The 22,317-nt window shown below is 37.1% G+C and overlaps 1 protein-coding gene across 1 annotated transcript; it reads left to right on the forward strand.

The window, feature by feature from the left end:
* Positions 1 to 2,902: 2,902 nt before the first annotated feature.
* On the forward strand, positions 2,903 to 20,878 carry LOC134662885 (ionotropic receptor 75a-like). Its single transcript, XM_063519195.1, has 15 exons — positions 2,903 to 3,032; positions 3,304 to 3,470; positions 4,587 to 4,728; positions 5,184 to 5,279; positions 5,631 to 5,710; positions 14,464 to 14,591; positions 15,355 to 15,412; positions 16,190 to 16,305; positions 16,498 to 16,706; positions 16,949 to 16,987; positions 17,305 to 17,489; positions 17,942 to 18,080; positions 19,497 to 19,659; positions 19,793 to 19,981; positions 20,776 to 20,878. Exons 1-15 carry the CDS (start codon positions 2,903 to 2,905, stop codon positions 20,867 to 20,869), a joined length of 1,935 nt encoding a protein of 644 aa, XP_063375265.1. The 3' UTR covers positions 20,870 to 20,878.
* The last annotated feature ends 1,439 nt before the right edge of the window (positions 20,879 to 22,317 follow it).

Below are 22,317 nucleotides of genomic sequence, written 5' to 3' on the forward strand. Positions count from 1 at the left end.
TACAAGTGAAAAATTTTCTCATACTAAAAACGTGACGTAATGTAATGGACATTTTGGGACATCTTTTTTTAATGGTAGGATGGAGAGTGCTGTCGATTCTGAGTAGAATGAGCCCAAGAATGTCCAGATTTGAAAGAATCAGGTTTTCGATATTTATTTTAGAAAAAGCCCTGTTACTATTTTGATACTGTAAAAAATGGACGGGCTAAAAAGAAAACCGAAACTATATTTGTACAGTCGCGTCTAAAAATGTCGATACGGACAAAGTGCCAAAAATATATAATACACGACTAGTGATGTGCCGTGCCCGGGAAAATTCTCTAGGTGGGATTACTCCCGGGAAATTTCCCTTATGAAGGGAAAATAGGGCCGATCAGTCACTGCAGAATTAGGTAGCTTATTAGAGGGACTCTCCATACGTTTTCATTATTTTTCAATTTCATAATTCTATTCGCAGAAAACTGCTGCCTTAAAACGGAGGCCTTATTCAGAAATGAAAATAAGATAGCAATATAACACCAATTCAATTTCAGTAGGTAACAGACAGTGACGCGGATTTAGCATAGGTAGGTCTGTCTCCGCTCTTACGTGCAAATTAGAAATCCCTAAACAATTTATTTTTCTCAGAATGATTTTACTAGGTACCTACAAGGTATATTTTATTTGTCGTGATTAAAATATGAATAAAATGTGCATGAAATATGCATGTATATGATAGTACCTCCCACAGCCTAATACCTAATAGTATGCGTTACCAATCTAGTTAAATACATGCGCGTAAACGTCTGCTTTATTCAGAACTAGATGCTTTGCACTTTACTCGATGCCGACACCGACCGCTATATAATACAATAAGTGCATTTTTCATGATGGTAGCATAACGTAGGAGGAAACGGGGTCATTCGAAGCGGGGTCAAAAATCGTCAAAAATAGATGACGTAATTTATGAACAGCCCCTTTACCGGCTTTCCTTTATTCTTCGAATAAGTGATGAGAAAGTTGCGTTTTATCCACAAGAGTAGCAAATGTAAGATGCAAATGTTGAGTTGTTTAACTCATGTTGGCTGGTAGAAATGATGGAATTGACTTTTAAGTGATGATTTTGAATGATAAATATTTAATGGGTTTCATTTGGATTTTTAATGTTTTACAGTTAGGTAATATTTTCCTCAGTGTGGTGTGGTAAAAAAGTTTGTCCCTATTAAAAACCCTCGTATTTTTAATGTTTTACAGTTAGGTAATATTTTCCTCAGTGTGGTGTGGTAAAAAAGTTTGTCCCTATTAAAAATCCTCGTAATACTCACATTTCCATTTTTCGAACCACTCGCTCCGTGTCTTGGCTTCTAACCTCCTTGGTGGCCTGACATAGACCGACTGACAGACACATATTTGGAACGACCGACATTTAAATTCACGGCAGACAAGACAAGACTGTTTGGAAAGAGAAGGTCTAAAACTTAAAAACTGGCCCTCGCCTCGGGTTAGACTAGACTCTCAATTACGCAACGAATACAAATTCGATATTATTTTAATTTGTATGATTTGAGAATAAGGCCCGAGAGACTGATTGACAGAAATATGGTTTAATGACCGCAATCATGTCGGTCGCAGTTGTGAAAATTGCGGAATTTATATTGCAAACCGCCCATCTTGGCTCTGACCATGTCATGAATGAATAATACATTTGGAGGTAAGTACCTATTCGTTTCGGAAAACATAATTTTCTTTTATTAATAAAATGAGAAAATTACCTACCTTATTTTTAAATTCATGATATTTATAAAATAGTATTTTATACAATCGTGATATAATAGAGAGCTTTTCAGTCGAGTACCGTGTTTAGGCAACGAAGCTTGCTGAGTTGCCTAAGTAAAGGTTCGAGATTGAAAAGCTTGATTATATCACTATTGTATACAATACTTTTTCTACGAGTCAACAAAAAATAAATATTATAGTTGAGTTGGGGTCCCATAGTGAAAAAAGTATGCGATTTCACTTTGGTATAGGAAGTCAAGCATTGCAGTCGACGAGTAGAAAAAGTAGGTATAATTAATACTCATACAACAAACGTGATTTTTTGCCGTTTTTTTGCGTAATGGTACGGAACCCTTCGTGCGCGAGTCCGACTCGCACTTAGCCAGTTTTTATTTTAGTTATTTTCTTCTATGTTATCATTTATACGCAGTTAAAATACCTAAATGACTAAGTGATTTGCACGAACGAGCCAGCTTTAATGATGGTTAGAGAAAGACTTTCAAACCGAAGATTGCGTGGGCTAATCCCAATATAAGCTTCTCTTAGATAGCAGTCGCTTTGCATAGAAACTAATGCCTATAGACATTCTTGGGAATATGTAGCCTAGCGGACCTTAGGCTCTGCATAATGCCAAGACAGGGATAATGATGATGTGCTGACTAATAATGAGCTGCCTGCTCTCAAAGTAATATTTTACTTTCTTGGCTTCACGTAACACGTTGCAATATACGAGTAATTGCTAGATCTCATTTTATATTTCATAGTCATGTACCTACAATCCTACATGTCCTACATCGTTTGCTGTATTCAGTGTCACTAGATAGATCCACCACTGTCAGTAGGTTGTATACTAGGGTGATTGCTATAGTTATTGGCCCCTCCATAGTAGTTGGTCACTCTCAACTATAGACTTCTTCATTGCCTTGTTTCTAATTGCCTTACTATGGAGGGGCCAATATTAACTATATTATACTTAGCAGCCTATACTGCTTATATTGGTCGTTCGGTTTTAAAGATAATGTAAATACCTACCTACTTTATTTGACAAAAAAGCAAGGTAAGGCAAGTATTAAAAATTTCCACTGCCAACAAAAAAAAAGAAACCGAGCGCTAAATAATGTTAATGTAATTTGACAACTATCTTCAGATGTGGCGATTGTTGTTTCTGATGGCGAGTGTCGCGAGTCTCGCGACGGATTGGCCGAACATGGTCGTCGACTACTTTCAGCACAAGCACGTCAAGTATGTTACGCACTTGTCGTGCAAGGACGCTGCTGGTGAGATACCTAATAGAATAAAAACTTTTTACAATAAACAGAAAACCGACTTAAAACTAAAAAAAAAACCTATTTAACCCCTTAATGCATGTAATAAAAAATATTTGTTTAAATTTGAACTTTAATAGTTGTCAATAGAGTTGAATATCATATTCGCCATATATGCCTACAAATGTGGTAAGGGCTACATGTATGCGTTACAATGCATTATAGACAAAGTAAGTAAAATATTACTTTGTTCACTTTTCGCTGTAACTTTGACTTTTTATAGGAATCAGGGCCGTATTGCGCCTATTGATGAATGCAGGCATACGAGCAACGGTAGACTTGATAGACCAGGGGCCTATAAATATGATGCGACTGTTGTATCAGTACGACGCGAACGTTGGGGTACTTCTGGACGGAGATTGTCTCAACACACGGGACATTTTGAACAACGTAAGTCGATGCTATGCTCTTAGATTAATAAAAGTAGTTATACCTATCGTTTTACCGAAAACTGCACTCAAATTTTGAGTGCTCAAATCGGACCATCCAGTTGGGAGCTACGATGCTACCGACAGACACACCTCAGATACGTGTCAAAATTAGGTATAACAATCTCTTACGCATCGGAAATTTAAATCTAAGCGTTTGGTTTTTTTAAGGTTACGCGGCGAACAAAGCCATAGATTAGTAAAGCCTGACCAGGAATATATGATCACGCGCTATGTTGCGGAATTTCACTCGAACAAATTTATTCATACTAAAAAAATGAACTGTCATCTTATACATACATGAAATAACAGCGCCCTCTTGACAATGATCTTATATTTCTGGTTAGGCTTTATATCTTAAAGGCACCGTCAGTTTCACAATGGCCCTCAGTCCGCCCGTAGACCGTAGACAGACACTTAGTGCTTGTCACGGCACTTTGCTGTTTCAAACAGGCGTATTCTAATTTTAATCATAATTCGATCCATATCTAATCCAGAACGAATTCATACCCCATGATTAAAATCAGAATACGCCTGATATTGTCGTGCCAATTGGTGCCTGGAAAAACCCTCATGCTATCGCCTACGACTATATTATACAGGCTACGCCGTAGCGCTACAGCGCTACGTGCGTAGGTACTTATTACAGGAGCCTAGCCAGAAGGACGGTTGTCACGTATTTAGAAAAGGCCTAAATAAATGAGTTAAATGACATTACATCATTTAGAGGTCATTTGGATGTCAAACGGCCCGATTCGAACAATGAATGATTATAAGATGTCACGGCGATACGATAGGTACAGATCTGCCATTGTCAAATGTGACATTCTTTCAACTAAAAACGTCGCGCCGGGCCGTTTTATGGAAATGTTCAAGAGACTTTTCGTACCTACGTATCTGTTATCTTGGGGCCCAATTCGACAATCGAAAACTAACGTATCCCATGGATATAAAATGGGGATCAATGGGGAACTACATAATATACCTATTTGGAGCTTTAGCTACGGCATCTTGTAATCATTTCGACATGACAACAACGAACATATAAAATACACGATATTTGAGCATTTGTTTCTAGGCCTCAGAGTCAACAATGTTTGATGACACGCATTCCTGGTTGGTTACGAACGACAACTGCAGTAATACTAGTTTCGTGGAGGAAACTTTCCAAGATCTGAAGCTTAGCGTGAACGCTGATGTTGTAGTGGCTTTGTATTGCGGTGAGTCCTGCCTACGGCTGGTAGCACGGTCGCATTTTTATCGCTTGTCACATGCTTTTGACCATTCCTGACCGCCTAGCCAAGGTGACAATCGCCATCTCTTCGCCATCGAATCGCTTTTGTGTCTCTCTATCTCTCTTCCATATATAAGTGTGACAGTGACAGTTGCGTTTCGATCGCTACGGAGCGTAAGCCATTGGCACCTTAGCTAGGCCGCCTGTCACGTTCTAACAAGTATGTAAGTGCGAAAGTGACGGACATAGTGACAAGCGATAAAAATGGAACCATGCTGCGCCCGTGACCATCATACAGTTGCTACCGTTTCTCCGGCTACCGTTTCTATATTTAGCGGTGGTTGAAATATTTCAACAGCCAAAATGTCTCCTTATAACCTATCTTCAAGCCGATATGCAATATTTGTCGCCGGGTACTGTATCTGACATATTTGACGACAGGAGACACCTATCAGCTTACGGATGTGTTCAACTTTGGCCGCGTGCAGGGTAACGCGCTGGAGACCAGAGAACTTGGAGCTTGGACTTCCAAGAGAGGTAACAATGGCCTGAAGATTTAGCGGCCTCGGCCTTAATGTTTGCCGCCCCGTAGCCCCGGGCCTTGGCTGCTTTTGACTGTAAGGCAAATACGTACCTGAAGGTAGACTAGATATATACTTAGGTAGATATGCATAAGAATTTTTCAACCCATCCATACCTTGCGATGAAACAGGTCACACTGAGCAAAGTACTATTATTGTGACCAGCCCAGAATTCACAGCAAAAATTTCGACTGATTCATAATAGATAGATATTACTTACGACTTATCAAATGCCGATATTTTCTATGTGACAACGCGAATCTAGGTCGGGATGTCTCAGGTACAATACTGACTGTACAAATTGCAGGTTTGGAGATTTTATTCCAAGGCTTCAAGTACTACAATCGCTGGGATTTTCATAATCTAACGCTGCGCGCCGTGTCGGTGGTAAGAAGCTAAATCTATATATATAAATGCAAGTGTCCTGACTGACTGACTGACTGACTGACTGACTGACTGATTCATCAACGCAGAGCCGAAACTACAAAAGCTAGAAAGTTGAAATTTGCACACTAGGTTGAATTTATAAAGTGTACAAGAGATAAGAAGCGATTTTGAAAAATTCAACCCCTAAGGGGGTTAAAAAGGGGATGAAAGGTTGTATGGGGTGCAAGTTTTATTTTAAGCTAGGAATTTGAAACTTTGTAAAAATGTACTATATTAAAAAACAAGAAAACTAATTTCTGCGTTTTCGAAAATTCATCCCCCAAGGTGGTGAAAAAGGGGTTGAAAGTTTGTATGGAGATCAAATATTTTTGTGAGTGTTGGACTTGAAACTTTGTATATGGGGATATTATTATAAGACGGGAAAAGTAATTTCAGCGTTTTTGAAAATTCATCCCCTAACAGGGTTAAAAAGGGGTTGAAAGTTTGAATCCATTACAAATGCTTTGAAACTTCTTAGAAAGACATAATAGCCGATGACAAAAAAAAAGGAATTGCGACGTTTTAGGTAATTCAACCCCTAAGGGGGTAAAAAGGGGATGAAACTTTGTCCCGGGGTGCAAATTTTATTTTAAGCTAGGACCTTGAAACTTCGTAAAAAGGTATTAAATTAAAAAACAAGAAAACTAATTTCTGCGTTTTCGAAAATTCATCCCCCAAGGTGGTGAATAAGGGGTTGAAAGTTTGTATGGAGATCAAATATTTTTGTGAGTGTTGGACTTGAAACTTTGTATATGGGGATATTATTATAAGACGGGAAAAGTAATTTCAGCGTTTTTGAAAATTCATCCCCCAAGGTGGTGAAAAAGGGGTTGAAAGTTTGTATGGAGATCAAATATTTTTGTGAGTGTTGGACTTGAAACTTTGTATATGGGGATATTATTATAAGACGGGAAAAGTAATTTCAGCGTTTTTGAAAATTCATCCCCCAAGGTGGTGAAAAAGGGGTTGAAAGTTTGTATGGAGATCAAATATTTTTGTGAGTGTTGGACTTGAAACTTTGTATATGGGGATATTATTATAAGACGGGAAAAGTAATTTCAGCGTTTTTGAAAATTCATCCCCTAACAGGGTTCAAAAGGGGTTGAAAGTTTGAATCCATTACAAATGCATTGAAACTTCTTAGAAAGACATAATAGCCGATGACAAAAAAAAGGAATTGCGACGTTTTAGGTAATTCAACCCCTAAGGGGGTAAAAAGGGGATGAAACTTTGTCCTGGGGTGCAAATTTTATTTTAAGCTAGGACCTTGAAACTTCGTAAAAAGGTATTAAATTAAAAAACAAGACAACTAATTTCTGCGTTTTCGAAAATTCATCCCCCAAGGTGCTGAATAAGGGGTTGAAAGTTTGTATGGAGATCAAATATTTTTGTAAGTGTTGGACTTGAAACTTTGTATATGGGGATATTATTATAAGACGGGAAAAGTAATTTCAGGGTTTTTGAAAATTCATCCCCTAACAGGGTTAAAAAGGGGTTGAAAGTTTGAATTCATTACAAATGCTTTGAAACTTCTTAGAAAGACATAATAGCCGATGACAAAAAACTTGACTTGAAACTTTGTATATGGGGATATTATTATAAGACGGGAAAAGTAATTTCAGCGTTTTTGAAAATTCATCCCCCAAGGTGGTGAAAAAGGGGTTGAAAGTTTGTATGGAGATCAAATATTTTTGTGAGTGTTGGACTTGAAACTTTGTATATGGGGATATTATTATAAGACGGGAAAAGTAATTTCAGCGTTTTTGAAAATTCATCCCCCAAGGTGGTGAAAAAGGGGTTGAAAGTTTGTATGGAGATCAAATATTTTTGTGAGTGTTGGACTTGAAACTTTGTATATGGGGATATTATTATAAGACGGGAAAAGTAATTTCAGCGTTTTTGAAAATTCATCCCCTAACAGGGTTAAAAAGGGGTTGAAAGTTTGAATCCATTACAAATGCTTTGAAACTTCTTAGAAAGACATAATAGCCGATGACAAAAAAAAAGGAATTGCGACGTTTTAGGTAATTCAACCCCTAAGGGGGTAAAAAGGGGATGAAACTTTGTCCTGGGGTGCAAATTTTATTTTAAGCTAGGACCTTGAAACTTCGTAAAAAGGTATTAAATTAAAAAACAAGAAAACTAATTTCTGCGTTTTCGAAAATTCATCCTCCAAGGTGGTGAATAAGGGGTTGAAAGTTTGTATGGAGATCAAATATTTTTGTGAGTGTTGGACTTGAAACTTTGTATATGGGGATGTTATTATAAGACGGGAAAAGTAATATCAGCGTTTTTGAAAATTCATCCCCCAAGGTGGTGAAAAAGGGGTTGAAAGTTTGTATGGAGATCAAATATTTTTGTGAGTGTTGGACTTGAAACTTTGTATATGGGGATATTATTATAAGACGGGAAAAGTAATTTCAGCGTTTTTGAAAATTCATCCCCCAAGGTGGTGAAAAGGGGTTGAAAATTTGTATGGAGATCAAATATTTTTGTGAGTGTTGGACTTCAAACTTTGTATATGGGGATATTATTATAAGACGGGAAAAGTAATTTCAGCGTTTTTGAAAATTCATCCCCCAAGGTGGTGAAAAAGGGGTTGAAAGTTTGTATGGAGATCAAATATTTTTGTGAGTGTTGGACTTGAAACGTTGTATATGGGGATATTATTATAAGACGGGAAAAGTAATTTCAGCGTTTTTGAAAATTCATCCCCCAAGGTGGTGAAAAGGGGTTGAAAGTTTGTATGGAGATCAAATATTTTTGTGAGTGTTGGACTTGAAACTTTGTATATGGGGATATTATTATAAGACGGGAAAAGTAATTTCAGCGTTTTTGAAAATTCATCCCCTAACAGGGTTAAAAAGGGGTTGAAAGTTTGAATCCATTACAAATGCTTTGAAACTTCTTAGAAAGACATAATAGCCGATGACAAAAAACAGGAATTGCGACGTTTTAGGTAATTCAACCCCTAAGGGGGTAAAAAAGGGGATGAAACTTTGACCTGGGGTGCAAATTTTATTTTAAGCTAGGACCTTAAAACTTCGTAAAAAGGTATTAAATTAAAAAAAAACAAGAAAACTAATTTCAGCGTTTTTAAAACTTCATCCCCCGAGGTGGTAAAAACGGGGTTGAAATTTTGTACGGAGATCAGATATTTTTGAGAGTGCGGGACTTGAATCTTTGTATTTGAGGATATTATTAGAAGACAGGAAAGGTTATTTCAGCGTTTTGTAAAATTCATCCCCTCATTTAAAAGGGGGTTGAAAGTTTGTATGGAGTTCAAATTTTATTTTAAATTAAGAACTTGAAACTTCGTAAAAATATATGTTATTAAAATACAAGAAAACTAATTTCAGCGTTTTTGAATTATCATCTCCTAAGGTGGTAAAAAGGGGGTTGAAAGTTTGTATGGATATCAAACATTTTTTCGAACGTGGGACTTGAATCTTTGTATTTCGGGATATTATTAAAATACAGGAAAAATAATTTCAGCGTTTTGTAAAATTCATCCCCCAACAGGGTTAAAAAGGGGTTGAAATATCCATTACAAATGCTTTGAAACTTCTTAGAAAGGCATAATAGCCGATTACAAAAAAAAGTAATTGCTACGTTTTTGGAAATTCAACCCCTAAAAGAGGATGAAACTTCGTCTTAGGGTGCAAATTTTATTTTAAGCATGGAACTTGAAACTTTGTAAAAAGGTATTAAATTAAGATACAAGAAAACTAATTTCAGCGTTTTTGAAAATTCATCCCCTAAGGTGGTGAAAAAGGGGTTGAAAGTTTGTATGGATATCAAACATTTTTTCGAACGTGGGACTTGAATCTTTGTATTTCGGGATATTATTAAAATACAGGAAAAATAATTTCAGCGTTTTGTAAAATTCATCCCCCAACAGGGTTAAAAAGGGGTTGAAAGTTTTAATCCATTACAAATGCTTTGAAACTTCTTAGAAAGGCATAATAGCCGATTACAAAAAAAAGTAATTGCTACGTTTTTGGAAATTCAACCCCTAAAAGAGGATGAAACTTCGTCTTAGGGTGCAAATTTTATTTTAAGCATGGAACTTGAAACTTTGTAAAAAGGTATTAAATTAAGATACAAGAAAACTAATTTCAGCGTTTTTGAAAATTCATCCCCTAAGGTGGTGAATAAGGGGTTGGAAGTTTGTATGGATATCAAACATTTTTTCGAATGCGCGACTTGAATCTTTCTATTTTGGGATATTATTAGAAGACAGGAAAAGTTATTTTAGCGTTTTGTAAAATTCATCCCCTAACAGGGTTAAAACAGGGTGAAAGTTTGTATAGGGTTTAAATTTTATTTAAAGCTACAAACTTGAAACTTCGTAAAAATGTATTTTGTCAAAAGAGAAGAAAACTAATTTCAGAGATTTTGATAATTCATCCCCCGAGGTGGTGAAAAAGGGGTTGAAAATTTGTTTGGAGGCCAAACATTTTTTTGAGTGCGGGACTTGAATCGTTGTATAAAGGCATATTATTAGAATACAAGAAAAATAATTTCAGCTTTTAAAAAATCATCCCCTAAAATGATTAAAAAGGGGTTGAAAGTTTGTATAGGGTTCAAATTTTATTTAAAGCTAGGAACTTCAAACTTTGTAAATAGGTAGTTAGGTAGTAGGTTTTATTAAATAGAGGACATGAAAATCTTCTAAGGGGGTTTAGAGGGATTATAACGAGGACAATTTTATTCAGTTAGGGGCTTGAAACTTCGTAGGTTGTGAAAGACAAAGTCTCATTCGTTGTATAATATTAATAATTAACAAATGATTAACCGTCCTACCGCAATCTCTTGCTGCACAATGTTCTAAGCTAATGTAGAATATATAACCACCAATATACAAATCCACGCGTACGAAGTCGCGGGCAACAGCTAGTCTATATATATAAATGCAAGTGTCCTGACTGACTGACTGACTGACTGACTGACTGATTCATCAACGCAGAGCCGAAACTACAAAAGCTAGAAAGTTGAAATTTGCACACTAGGTTGCATTTATAAAGTGTACAAGAGATAAGAAGCGATTTTGAAAAATTCAACCCCTAAGGGGGTTAAAAAGGGGATGAAAGGTTGTATGGGGTACAAGTTTTATTTTAAGCTAGGAATTTAAAACTTTGTAAAAATGTATTATATTAAAAAACAAGAAAACTAATTTCAGCGTTTTTGAAAATTCATCCCCTAAGGTGGTGAAAAAGGGGTTGAAAGTTTGTATGGAGATCAAATATTTTTGTGAGTGTGGGACTTGAAACTTTGTATGTGGGGATATTATTATAAGTCAAGAAAAGTAATTTCAGCGTTTTTGAAAATTCATCCCCTAACAGGGTTAAAAAGGGGTTGAAAGATTGAATCTATTACAAATGCTTTGAAACTTCTTAGAAAGGCATAATAGCCGATTACAAAATAAAGTAATTGCGACGTTTTTGGAAATTCAACCCCTAAGGGGGTTAAAAAGGGGATGAAAGTTCGTCTTGGGGTGCAAATTTAATTTTAAGCTAGGAACTTGAAACTTTGCATATAGATATTAAATTTAAATACAAGAAAACTAATTTCAGCGTTTTTGAAAATTCATCCCCTAAGATGGTGAAAAAAGGGTTGAAAGTTTGTATGGATATCAAACATTTTTTCTAGCGCGGGACTTGAATCTTTGTATTTGGGGATATTATTAAAAGACAAGAAAAGTAATTTCAGCCTTTTGTAAAATTCATCCCCTAACAGGGTTAAAAAGAGGTTGAAAGTTTGTATGTGGTTCAAATTTTATTTTAAGCTAGGTACTTGAAAGTTCGTAAAAAGATATATTATTAAAATACAAGAAAACTAATTTCAGCGTTTTTGAAAATTCATCCCCTAAGGTGGTGAAAAAAGGGTTGAAAGTTTGTATGGATATCAAACATTTTTTCGAGCGCGGGACTGGAATCTTTGTATTTGGGGATATTATTAAAAGACAGGAAAAGTAATTTCAGCGTTTTGTAAAATTCATCCCCTAACAGGGTTAAAAAGAGGTTGAAAGTTTGTATGTGGTTGAAATTTTATTTTAAGCTAGGTACTTGAAAGTTCGTAAAAAGATATATTATTAAAATGCAAGAAAACTAATTTCAGCGTTTTTGAAAGTTCATCCCCTAAGGTGGTGAAAAAAGGGTTGACGTTTGTATGGATATCAAACGTTTTTTCGAGCGCGGGACTGGAATCTTTGTATTTGGGGATATTATGAAAAGACAGGAAAGTAATTTCAGCGTTTTGTAAAATTCATCCCCTAACAGGGTTAAAAAGAGGTTGAAAGTTTGTATGTGGTTCAAATTTTATTTTAAGCTAGGTACTTGACAGTTCGTAAAAAGATATATTATTAAAATACAAGAAAAGAAATTTCTGCGTTTTTGAAAATTCATCCCGTAAAGTGGTAAAAAAGGGGTTGAAAGTTTGTATGGATATCAAACATTTTTTCGAACGCGGGACTTGAATCTTTGTATTTGGGGATATTATTAAAAGACAGGAAAAGTAATTTCAGCGTTTTGTAAAATTCATCCCCTAACAGGGTTAAAAAGGGGTTAAAAGTTTGAATCCATAACAAATGCTTTGAAACTTCTTAGAAAGGCATAATAGCCGATTACAAAATAAAGTAATTGCAACGTTTTTGGAAGTTCAAACCCCTAAGGGATTTAAAAAGGGGATGAAAGTTCGTCTTGGGGCGCAAATTTTATTTTAAGGTAGGAACTTGAAAATTTGCAAATAGATATTAAATTTAAACACAAGAAAACTAATTTCAGTGTTTTTGAAAATTCATCCCCTAAGGTGACGAAAAAGGGGTTGAAAGTTTGTATGGATATCAAAAATTTTTTCGAGCGCGGGACTTGAATCTTTGTATTTGGGGATATTATTAGAAGATAATACAAGTAATTTCAGCGTTTTGTAAAATTCATCCCCTAACAGGTTTAAAAAGGGGTTGAAAGTTTGTACAGGGTACAAATTTTATTTTAAGCTAGGAACTTGAAACTTCGTAAAAAGGTATTATAATAAAAGAGAAGAAAACTAATTTCAGCGTTTTGGAAAATTCATCCCTCAAGGTGGTGAAAAAGGGGTTGAAAGTTTGTATGCACATCAAATATTTTTTTGAGTGCGGGACTTGAATCTTTGTACAAGGACATAATATAAGAATACAAGAAAAGTAATTTCAGCGTTTTTAAAAATTCATCCCTTGAAAGGGTTAAATAGGGGTTGAAAGTTTGTATGGAGATCAAACATTTTTTTTGAGTGCGGGACTTGAATCTTTGTATAAAGGCATATTATTAGAATACAAGAAAAGTGATTTCAGCGTTTTTGAAAATTCATCCCCCAAGGTGGTGAAAAAGGGGTTGAAAGTTTGTATGCACATCAAATATTTTATTGAGTGCGGGATTTGAATCTTCGTATAAGGGCATATTATAAGAATACAAGAAAAGTGATTTTAGAGTTTTTAAAAATTCATCCCTTAAAAGGTTTAAATAGGGGTTGAAAGTTTGTATGGAGATCAAACATTTTTGTGTGCGGGACTTGAATCTTTGTATAAAGACATATTATTAGAATACAAGAAAAGTAATTTCGGCATTTTTGAAAATTCTTCCCTCAAGTTGGTAAAAAAGGGGTTGAAAATTTGTATGGAGGTCAAACATTTTTTTGAGTGCGGGGCTTTAATCGTTGTATAAAAAAGGCATATTATTATAATACATAATAAGTAATTTCAGCTTTTTTAAAAATTCATCCCCTAAAAGGTTTAAGAAGGGGTTGAAAGTTGGTAGAGAGTTCAAATGTTATTTAAAGCTAGGAACTTCAAACTTCGTAAATAGGTAGTTAGGTAGTAGGTTTTACTAAATAGTGGACTTGAAAATATGCTGGGGGTTGAGAGGGATTATATAGAGAACAATTTTATTCAGTTAGGGGCTTGAAACTTCGTAGCCAGGTTGTGTATAATAATTAACAAATGATTAACTGCAGTCCCTACTGCTATCGTTTTCTGCATAATGTTCTAAGCTAATATAGAATATATAACCACCAATATACAAATCCACGCGTACGAAGTCGCGGGCAACAGCTAGTATTCCATATTGTTATTATTATTCTATCTATTGACCGCAAGTTTTTTCACGTGGAGTTTTACCTTTTAACTTAAAACGAAAATGCGCGTTTTCCCAGAAATAAGACCTAGCTAGATCGATTTTTCGCCCCCAAAAACCCCCATATAGCGAATTTCATCTAAATCGTTAGAGCCGTTTCCGAGATCCCCGAAATATATATATATATAAATAAATAAATAAATAAACAAGAATTGCTCGTTTAAAGGTATTAGATAGATATGTGGAACTACTAGAAATTAGGCGAGATCATTAACACTTTCGCAACCGGGCAAAAAACGGCGCACTACCCCAGAAACCGGTCGTCTATATCTGCGTACAAAACACCCGCTAGGCGGGTTGTCCGGCATCTGAGCAAACATTACGAGTGCCTACCAGGCGGGTTCTCGGTAGTCAAAGTGTTAAGGAGGCCTCACGCTAAAACGGTCCGGGTCCGGGCTGAGGCCTCCGATACTTCGTTTAAAAAAAAACCACGTGACCTATCATTGAATACGAAGACCCGGACCTTTCTAGCGTGAGCCATTCTTTATCCTTACCTTTCAGGACCAGAAGAGGTATTTTTGTAACCATTGCCATGTTTATACCTAGATACGCAACAGTTCCAAGGTGTTCCATGAGGGCATGCTGTACGAGCCCGGGTTCACGGTGGGCGTGGCCGCCATGACCAAGATCTCCACGCAGCTGCTCAATCTGCTTAAAGAAATGCACAATTTTCGGTCAGTACCACTCAAGGGCTACCCCCTAAAGGCGATTTTTGTAGTCGCCATTTAGATATATTGGAGCGGCCAAGGTGCTCACAAGGTGAACACGCCACTATTGTCAAGGCGTTAGAGTGCGTGTTCAGATATTTTTGAGCACCTCGGCGGCTCGCAATAAAGTTTACAACAGATTTAACTGATGGCGACTGTATCACCCTAAATCCCAGACCTCCCTAACGGGGATCAAATGGAGATCAGGACATCAGAACACTTAGGCCATTTTACGCATTTCAAAATAATAAGTTCCTGTGAAAACTGAATACTATATATATATATATATATATATATATTTTATTTAGGTACCTTACCTACCTAATTAACCTTTTTTACTGACTGTACTTTACGCCTCCAACCAAAGTAGGTATAGATAGTTAGATACTGTATTAATTATCACATTCAATTCAACGTCAGCGCCCGCTACGCGCTACGAGCGTAGTCGATAACATGGGAAAACCTGTATGTAGCGAAATGCGCCTACGAACAGAGATCACCTAGTGGGTCGTTGGCAGTTTGGCAGTGAATGTGTTAAAATGATTCATTTGTGCCCAAGCTTCCGAAGAGCTTCCTACCACTTTTACTATTAGCACAGAATAAGTCATAGTATTATCATCTATTAGACTCCGGGCTTCATCATCAGATCAGCAAGATGTCGAGGTAGTAGGTAGCAAGGCCTCGAGTGCGATAATCATAGCCTAAAAATATGAAGGGTTTTGTTTTTCAGTTTCAACTATACTATTGTGGGGCGCTGGATCGGCACGCCAGAACGAAACTCCACTAAGGTAACATTCATTAGGCATTCCGAAGCCGAAATGGCGAAAATAGAACCCATAGCTATCTATATGTGTCAATTTCTATGAAGAATAGGCATTGCAACTAGGTAGGTGCTTGAAATGAAACCTTTTCCCTAAGCTACTATTGCTAATACTTACTTATATATACTTATACATAAGTTCAACCCTGTTACAATTTAAACTTTTCAATCCAACCGTCATTTTAATATATGTAATATCCAGACCCCGGACTTTTGTCGCAATGACGTCACAATAGGGTAGTCTGGGGAGTTAATGGAGCGGTGTTAATTAATACGCCTTTGTTAAATTAAAAAATCAGGCATCCACGGTATAAATTACCTATAAGTTAATTGTCAATTGATTGTTGATACATCGATATCGACGTTGTTCTTTCGTTAACTGACTCTCCGTAACAGATCAAGAGTTTTTTTAAATGACTCGCGGTTAGGCTACGTCTTCTATCAGAACATATCCACTTCAAAAAGGAAAGCTTCTATCCACCTCGATGGGATGTTATTGGTGCATATTTGAAAAGTATGTTATCAAAGCAGGATTTATAAAGGTTGCTTGGATTTATTTGTATTGACTTATATGTAATTGATATCGTGAATGCCTGATTATTAAATTTTAATGAACACAGCCGTATTAATTAACACCGTTCCATTTACTCCCCAAACTACCCTATTATGACGTCATTGCGACAAAAGTCCGCGGCCTAAATATCTACGAGTATGATATAAAAACAGGGAACAATGTTATGTACAGGCAATGTCGAACTTGTTATTGTGGCGCGAACAGGATATCTCGTCGACGTGTACCCGGATGTTCTCCAATTGGCTGGACTGGATGGACCCGTTTTTCCCCTCCGCCACCGAACTCGAGTAAGAAATTAACTGAAACTACTATACACACAACACTTACTACTTACTTACTATACTTTACAATGCATATGGACCGTTAAGAGTTTTTTTTTAACAAAACAAGAGCTTCCTTTTAATCTACATAGCATTTGAAACCTCATTAAGAACCACTAATTCATAAAATCCCCGAAGTAAATTAAATTCTTATATCAGGACCAAATTCTACTACACGATATCAGACAAAGGTATCGGCGACTACGAGAACCAGTTCCTGACCCCCATGTCTCCGGGGGTGTGGTGGTGCGCGGCGGCGGCGGGGGTGGTGTGCGCGCTGGTGCTAGGGGCCGCGGCCGCCGTGGAGCGCCGCCCGGAGCCCGGCCCCTACGGCGTGTTCAGCGTGCTCGCGGCCGGGTTTCAACAAGGTCTTCCTCATCCTCTAAGCGGTTTCCTGTTTTATAGAGCTACGGATTGCTTACAGACAACTATGAAACAATCACGTTTGACGAGTTCCTTATACAAGTTTGCCACCCAGGACGTAAAAAAGGATTTAATTATTGTTACAAACATTTGAAATCATATTTTATTAAGTACTTTCCAAAGAGAATTAAATCACGTACTTTCTAAATAAATCATTTAGTAATGACCTAAGGTACATTTTTTACAGATTACGACGATGGACATCAGACGGAGAAAGATAGTTCCAGTAAGAATTTTTATTATTCACCTCATTCTATCATCAGTCAGATAAGATAGGTATACCTATACCTACCTACATTAAAAAATATTATTGTTTAAACCATATAAATTGGCGGGTTGCACACAACACAGTGTCATCGCTCCAGTTATAAAATAACCTATATCAGGCTTCCAACTATGTATCTGAGAAGATAGCAAATGGCCCAACCTGTGGGCCCAACCTACCTAATACTTATCTGCCATTTTAATTTTGTCAATCGATTGATCAAACATAGTTGTACCTACATTGATGACCAATGACTTGATAGGCCAAGTTGTTACCAGGCCGAAAGCTAGCCCTGCTGGTGGTCGGGCTCACCAGCATGCTGCTGTACAACTACTACACCAGCAGCGTTGTGTCCTGGCTGCTGAGCGCGGCCGCCCCCAGCTTGGACTCCCTAGATGGCCTGATAAAGAGCGACTTCGAACTGGTCTTTGAGGACATTGGATACACTCGGCAGTGGCTTGACGTGAGTGGTCCAACATTAGGTACACCTATCAAGTATCAACCCGAAAGAAAAGGCTTGTTAAGTACATTGTTTTAATGGAGTTACATGGAGTAAACTCTATTTTGCGAGCGTGTACCTAACTATTTGTATTCAATGTATGAAGTGTAGGTACCTACTTGTACTTATCATCGCTTAATAAATCCAGTTTGTTACTTACTTGAATTTAGAATTAGATACTTGCAGCACAGTAAACGGTTTAGAATTAATTTTTATATAGGTAAATGTTGCTTTGCTTAATTGTAGGGATTTAGGTGTTTCCCGAAGGTCATGTTAAAACAACATGACCTTCGGGAAACACCTAAACAGAAAAAGACAAATAGATATAGGTAAGAAGGTACCTAAATTTCCATGTGACCCAACTACCTACATATGCCATATTTTCTTTGGAATGTTTTAATACCTATTCTCCGCAGAACCCCGGATTCTTTTACTACATGGGTTACAAGAATGAGAAGGAAGATGAATTGCGTGCGAAGAAAGTGACCAACGCCAAGCGAACGCTGCCTCTCTTTGAAAACATTGAGGATGGGATAGAACTAATGCGTACTGGAAGTAAGCGCTTTACATCTATAAACGATAAGTATGTAAATATAGTCCGTCAACCAAATCTTGTCAGTAGCAATGTAAAGCAAACTGAAGTAGGGCAACACTCAAAGAGCAGTATTGCGCTAAGAAAAGCAGCAATGTACATCGAACCAAAAGATTTTTTTTTTCCGCTGAGCGCGCCCTGCGTACGTCAATTCAAATTGTCACTCGCGGTTTATTGAAAAAAATTAAAACATGGACGGACAATTTAAAAGCGATGTTAAAACAATGTTAATCAAAATGATGAACAAATTTGAAGATATCAAAAACAACTCTCTATCGTAGTGCTTATATTCTATTTGTTCCCTATCTATGTCTTCTAAGTTTACTAAAATAAAATCATATCAAAATGCAGATAATTAGATAGTGCATATATTTGTTATTTACAATATAATATGCCACTTGATAATGTAAATTAGTGTACTGTTCTGGATGAATATGACATACCTGTGTATTTTTTTTGATTGGTATATATTGTACAATATACATATTAAAAATAAAACAACTGATATTTGGGTGTTTATTTAATTTAAAGGTAAATAAGATAAGGGTCACTTTTCGACTTGGTTGCGTTGTACACGTACATAAACCGCCATAGGTAAGTATTGTCTGAAGAGATACTACCTACTACGAACGCCTTATATTGGGCAAGATTTAATCCTGCAACAAACATGTATGGATTAGGTAGATATTGCGAAAGAACGGCGATATAATCAAGGCTCTTAATACTGTTTAAAAGGTTTACCTTTGTAAATAGTCACAACCGATTGCTGAAAATATTAGACATGTGGGCCTATGGACGGTTTCCAGGACACAATTTATGGTCTTGTTGGATAGATTTAGGCATACGTTTTAATTTTATTTATGCCTTTTAACCCTAAAACAAAAAAACTGAACACAATCTTAAAAGTTCGAAAGAGTTCTTCCAGTACTTGTTTGTTTGTTTCAGTAATGTTTACCATCAACGAGCATGATTGTACATTGTAGGCCCCTTAGCTTTGCTTATTCTTATTTAATGTATTGGTATTTAATGGTGACAGCAGAAATATCTCTTGAAACAGAAACGATTCAGAATGAAAACCAAATGAAAACAAATAAGGTGACGGCTGTCATTCACGATCCACATTCCACAGATAAAACACAGATGACACGCGTTTTGGAATTATTTGAACACAGTGTTGCTAACCCGCGATTTTTCAAATTTGCCGCCTTTTACTACTGACAAGATTTGGTTGACGGACTTTAGACGATAATTGACCGTAGCGTTAGCGTTAGCGTAGCTTAGGTCAGTTAGGTCCAAGGAAGCTGATACCTATATCTAATTCCTTAGCCACGCCGTCACAGAATAAATAATAGTACGTAATGTATTTAATGAATGTGCAGAATGTGCGTATCACACGGAGCCGTACACGGCGAGTCAGGTGATCTCGCGAACGTTCGCGGACAAGGAGTTGTGCTCGCTGGCGGGTCTGCAGATCATGCCGCCGTCGCAAGTGTACGTCATGGGGCAGAAGAATAGCCCGTACAGGCAGTTCTTTGTATGGAGGTTAGTCTTGTAGGGACCGTACGCTTTGGGTCTGCCACCTTGTGCGGCAAATTAAGGCTGTTCAATACATTTGATAGAGCGCAATTTACGAATCACAGAACTAAATCTGTTTTGATATTACATTCCTTTTCAGTATGATGCGTCTGTTGGAGCGGGGGCATACGCGGGCAACCCGAGCCCGCGTGGGGGGGCAGATTCCCCCTTGCTCGGGGCACACGCCGCGCGCCCTGTCCCTTGGGCAGGCTGCGCCGGCGTTTCTGCTGCTCGCCGAGTTCATCTTGCTATCTGCCCTCATACTGACCGGAGAGATTTTGTGGCACCGGTAATTACTAGTGGCTCTGTGAGCTGTAGACCTCGCAAACCCTTGTGGTTGATGAAAAAAACATATAACTGAACCAACAAATGAAAACTAGTTACGTTATCAAACCTGGTTGAGAAATGCGACCTGCAGAGGATCTGAGAACAGCCGGGCAGACAGACAGCCGGACACTACTCAATCAAGTCAATTATTTGTGATAATCCTCGGACAAGATAAAAATTGGGCCTCGACTGCAAGTTTCTAAGCGTTTGGTCAGCCACCGTTTCATAACTCTTCGCGACAGCCACGACGAAATTCACCAATCTCCCTTCCACTTCACAACTTATTATCCTCTCGGGTTGACCCTGACAAGCTGGTTGGCAATCCAAATAATCAGAGGGCCTACCGCGAACCGCGAACACCGAAGTTCGCAAATTTTGGGCATCCTTTCTCTTTTATTCCAATTAAGGCGTAATTAGAGTGACAAAATGATATAAGAGATAGAAGGCAAACGAGCAAACGAATCGCCTTATGGTAAGCGATTGCCGTCGCCCATGGACACCTGCAACACCAGAGGGGTTAAGTGCGTTACTGGCCTTTAAGATGGGAGTAGGTTTATAAATTTACGAACTTCGATTTTCGCCGTTATAGCAAATTGCTCAAAGTAGGTAGGTATACCTACCTAATATACGTAGACGAAAAATCTGCTAAATAAATTCACAGTTTGGGGCGAACTACCTGCTAGTTTTAAATTGTATTTATTTATATACATGTATTTTGTACATAATTGCATAATTTTTTTTGTTAACTAATTTCAGATATACATTTCGTAAGACTTGTAAGCAAGTTTTACCGCCGAAGAAGCAAGAACATCTCGTTAAAGTAAAAAATGCTTATTGGAGATCGCAATAAACATTTTTTTTCTGCGAGCACAATGGATGCAAATTTGTGTGCTTTCATCGAATGTCTATGAAAGTAGGTACTTTTAGTAACCAAATGTATCAGTTATAACAAATGTAAGCTTCTCACTTGCTTTTATAATCCCACAAACCCAATACTGTACCAAATTATAATATAATTTTTTTCTCTAATATGCCTAGACATAATATTGTCATTAGGATTATGAAAATGAAATGAAAATATTTATTCTCAGGCAACTATTGGCCCATAGATAAATATCATAGATTATAGTAAGTCGTAAACCTTTTTTAGTAGAATAATAAAGTATAATATTTTCATTAATGTAGTTTTATTAACTCATATCTAACAAGGTAATTGTCTGAACTTAGTGTTCAAACCTTCTAAAATCAGTCTGAAATGTATGTACATTTAAAATAACCTAATTAACGCCAATTATAGGGTATATTTACATAACTTGGGGCAAGCATGCTGTCTGCACTTGGAATAGCCATAGACAAAGGAATGGAGACTAGTATAGTGGTGCAAAATATTAATGCCGCAATTTTGTCAACTTAAGTAGGTGGTGCTGTAACTGCTATACGGTGCCGCCATATTATAGGTACGTATGTGATTGGAAAACATGACAATTTAAACGTTAGTTCTTCAACACACATGGCGTTTTTCATAAAATGTGCTACAACTACAACCCCCTCAATTATATTAGCTATTAATCGCTTGTCTTAGCTTCGGTTGCACCAAAACATCTGTCACCGTTAAAGCGTTCGCGAGATTTTATTGTATGGGAACTTTCACAGTTCTCTTCTATATGACGTTGATCAGTCTGTTAATTGTGGTTGGTGCAACGCCCTTTAATCGGTCTTTTTGACTAATTTATTTGTAAGAAAAGTGTAAAACAGAAATTAACTGAGACTTGTAGAATTTTATTAATAAGTAGGTACCTAATGGAAAGTTACCGCATAAATAATACGTACCGTCAGCTGTTAAAATTGGTGTTTTAATATTTTGCATTTCGCTTATAAACACGGAGAGTAGGTATTTAAAGCAAACTTTTACGTACATCAGGCGCCTATTAAATATTTTTTTATACCACATCGGTGGCCAACAAGCATACGGCCCGCCTGATAACTTAAGTATTTAAAAACAATTCCATACTTACATTAGTAACACTACAGGTATTGTATGTATTAACTAGTTCTTGTAGAGAATACGAGCAGTACAGCTGTTTGTGTTTGAGTTTCAGACAACAGCCCCGCCCCGCGAAGGCAATCGGCAAAACGATTTGCTCATATGTGAGTTTGTTTACATATACATACATTTGCATATATGCAGGGATGATAAGCTAATAGTTTTGCCGACTGTACCTAAGACATTACTCGCTGAACATTTTAGCACCTAGTCTGATATTGACAATATAGACACGTTTAGGTGTCCTACCTACT

The sequence above is a fragment of the Cydia amplana genome, chromosome 3 (genome assembly GCF_948474715.1).
Source record: "Cydia amplana chromosome 3, ilCydAmpl1.1, whole genome shotgun sequence".
Lineage (NCBI taxonomy): Eukaryota > Metazoa > Arthropoda > Insecta > Lepidoptera > Tortricidae > Cydia > Cydia amplana.